This window comes from Triticum dicoccoides, chromosome 7B, assembly GCF_002162155.2.
Source record: "Triticum dicoccoides isolate Atlit2015 ecotype Zavitan chromosome 7B, WEW_v2.0, whole genome shotgun sequence".
NCBI classification, from domain to species: Eukaryota; Viridiplantae; Streptophyta; class Magnoliopsida; order Poales; family Poaceae; genus Triticum; species Triticum dicoccoides.
Window position 1 is genome coordinate 387,927,265 of NC_041393.1, and position 2,265 is coordinate 387,929,529.

At 48.2% G+C, this 2,265-nt stretch overlaps 1 protein-coding gene across 1 annotated transcript in view; it reads right to left on the reverse strand.

The window, feature by feature from the left end:
* Positions 1–1,605: 1,605 nt before the first annotated feature.
* LOC119337240 (tyrosine--tRNA ligase 1, cytoplasmic-like) overlaps positions 1,606–2,265 on the reverse strand; it is a 5,093-nt gene continuing 4,433 nt past the window's right edge. Inside the window, exon 9 of the mRNA XM_037609358.1 lies at positions 1,606–1,887. Coding sequence (XP_037465255.1) covers positions 1,867–1,887 — 21 coding nt within the window. The 3' untranslated portion in view covers positions 1,606–1,866. The remainder of the gene's footprint in view (positions 1,888–2,265) is intronic.

Consider the following 2,265-nt stretch of genomic DNA (forward strand, 5'->3'; position numbering starts at 1 on the left):
ACCCATTCACACTAGCGGTCGAGGAAACCGCGAGTCCGCATGGTATGGAGGAGGGATGTCCAGCAGACCGAGTCAAAGGCCTTCTGGAAGTCTAGTTTAACAACGGGAGTAGGAGCTTTTCTTTTAGCATAACAGTGAAGGATGTCTGCTGCGTAAAGAAAGTTTTCCGAGATGTTTCGCCCGGCGAGGAAGCCAGTTTGATCAGCATGGACGAGGAGAGGGATGAGGGGTTTTAGCCTATTGGTCAGCAACTTGGCCACCCCTTTTACCGGGCAGTTTTGGAGGGAAATAGGTCGGAAGTCAGCGGGGGAGCGGGCTTCGTTGTGCTTAGGGAGGAGAATAATATGAGCTCTGTTGAGGCAGGAAATGTCAGTTTGAAGAGAGTGGAAGTCGAAGAAGAAGTCTTTTATCTTGCCTTTGACGATGGGCCAGAATTTCCGATAGAAACCATGTCCAAAGCCATCAGGTCCAGGGCTAGCATTTTGATTCATAGAGAGGAAAGCGGTGGCAATCTCATCATCGGTGAAGGGGGGGCGTCAAGAGATCTTAGTTGATGGATGGGAGAGGGGTAGAGATCCGTGAGCAAGAAGGACCAAGTGGGCTGGAAAGCGGTTCCGAGGAGGGACGCATAATAGTGCGAGAGGATAGCGGACTTGTCATCGTGCGCAAAGAATTTCGAGCCATTTATAGCGAGCACATTGATTTTGTTTTTCCGCCAACGGATGGAGGCAGAGGCGTGGAAGAACCGCGAGTTTTCATCCCCTTCCATGGTGGTGCAGATCTTACCACACTGAATCCAGTAGAGGGCTTTTTCACAGAGCGTACGTTGAAGAACTTTGATAGTGACTCGAAGCAAGTTGAGTTCAGGCGGCGAAAGAAAACGAGACTCTTCAACAGTGTCAAGGACCGAAATGACAGTTTTACAGTTGTTTTTCACGAGTGCTGAGGGGAATGACACGTCGTCTCCACCGACTTGCAGCAAGCATGGGTGTAAGTGTGATCCTTGCGGCAGCGATATGCTATGAGGAGCTCTAAATTCGCCCCTCGGCACTAAGGTGTGCGGGAAGAGGACCTCGTGAAGCTCGGTGAAGCCGGCCCACGCACTCCGCTCGCCTCTGCGGGAGACATGACAGCGTTCGATGGGCCGGCTAGAACCGACGTCCACATCTTGCTGAGCGAGGTTACGCTGCGAAGACCTGCCATGGTCTCAAGCACCACCGGCCATGGATCCACGCGAAACGAAAAGAAACGAGCGACTAATTGCTCACCAAAGAAAGGAAAGGAGACGACAAAGGGACGGACTGCGGCAGAGCTTATCCGATACACGAACCCGACCCGGCCTCGTAAATATAGCTACAACGTGTAAAAAATTTACCAGCAAAATGCGAAAAATATACAGGCCAGCGAGGATGTGTGCATGATACTAGCCCAAAACTCCGGAAGGCGAGCAACCAAACGATGTGGTGCAGCCTGGGTGCTTAACCAAACGAACCGAAACAAGAACCAAAGCATGGAAGAATGCCGGTCAATGCGCTAGCAAGGGCCCAGATGCACGGAAGGTTTCACTTTCAAGGGCTACGCGCGAGCCTATGAACGGACTCGCACTGACAAAATCAGTCGCCTGATTTAATGCGTTTAACTTAATGTTAGCTAAAATGTCACGCCAAGCGTCTTAACTTCTCAATTGAAGGTGACACGCAAAGATATTGTACACTGATCAACATAATCACGACAGTTTCTGATGCATATCAGCAATAGAGGTATTAGTATGCCAAAAATTGTGCCCAAGAAACTCTGCCACCCAAAATGTGTATGCTTCCATTGTCGGTTGGGTGTCCATGTAGTTACCAGGAAGGTATTTGCTCCTCAATTGCTTACCCTGTACTTCTGCAAAAGAGTAGGTGTCCGGATTAAATTCCTTGCAAAGTACTCCCTCCCTCCCATAATATAAGAGTGTTTTTGACACAAGTAACAGATATATCTAGAACTCTTAAGAGTTTAAAGTATTGATTACCATGAGAAAGAGCAATGGAAACAAAACAGAGATTTGAAGTCAAACTGAACAAATACACTTACGTATGCACAGCTATGCGTACTGAATAAAATATCACCGACAACATGCTCAAAAAGCAAACGGATATAAATGAAGACGTCTTCTCGTGGCGTTCTTTCCTGTCCTCACGTGTCAACGTGCCTATGTAGTTCTTGTAACAATTGCAGTTCGTTCCACTGCTTTTGAGCTTTTGAGTAATATATTCAGGGGGG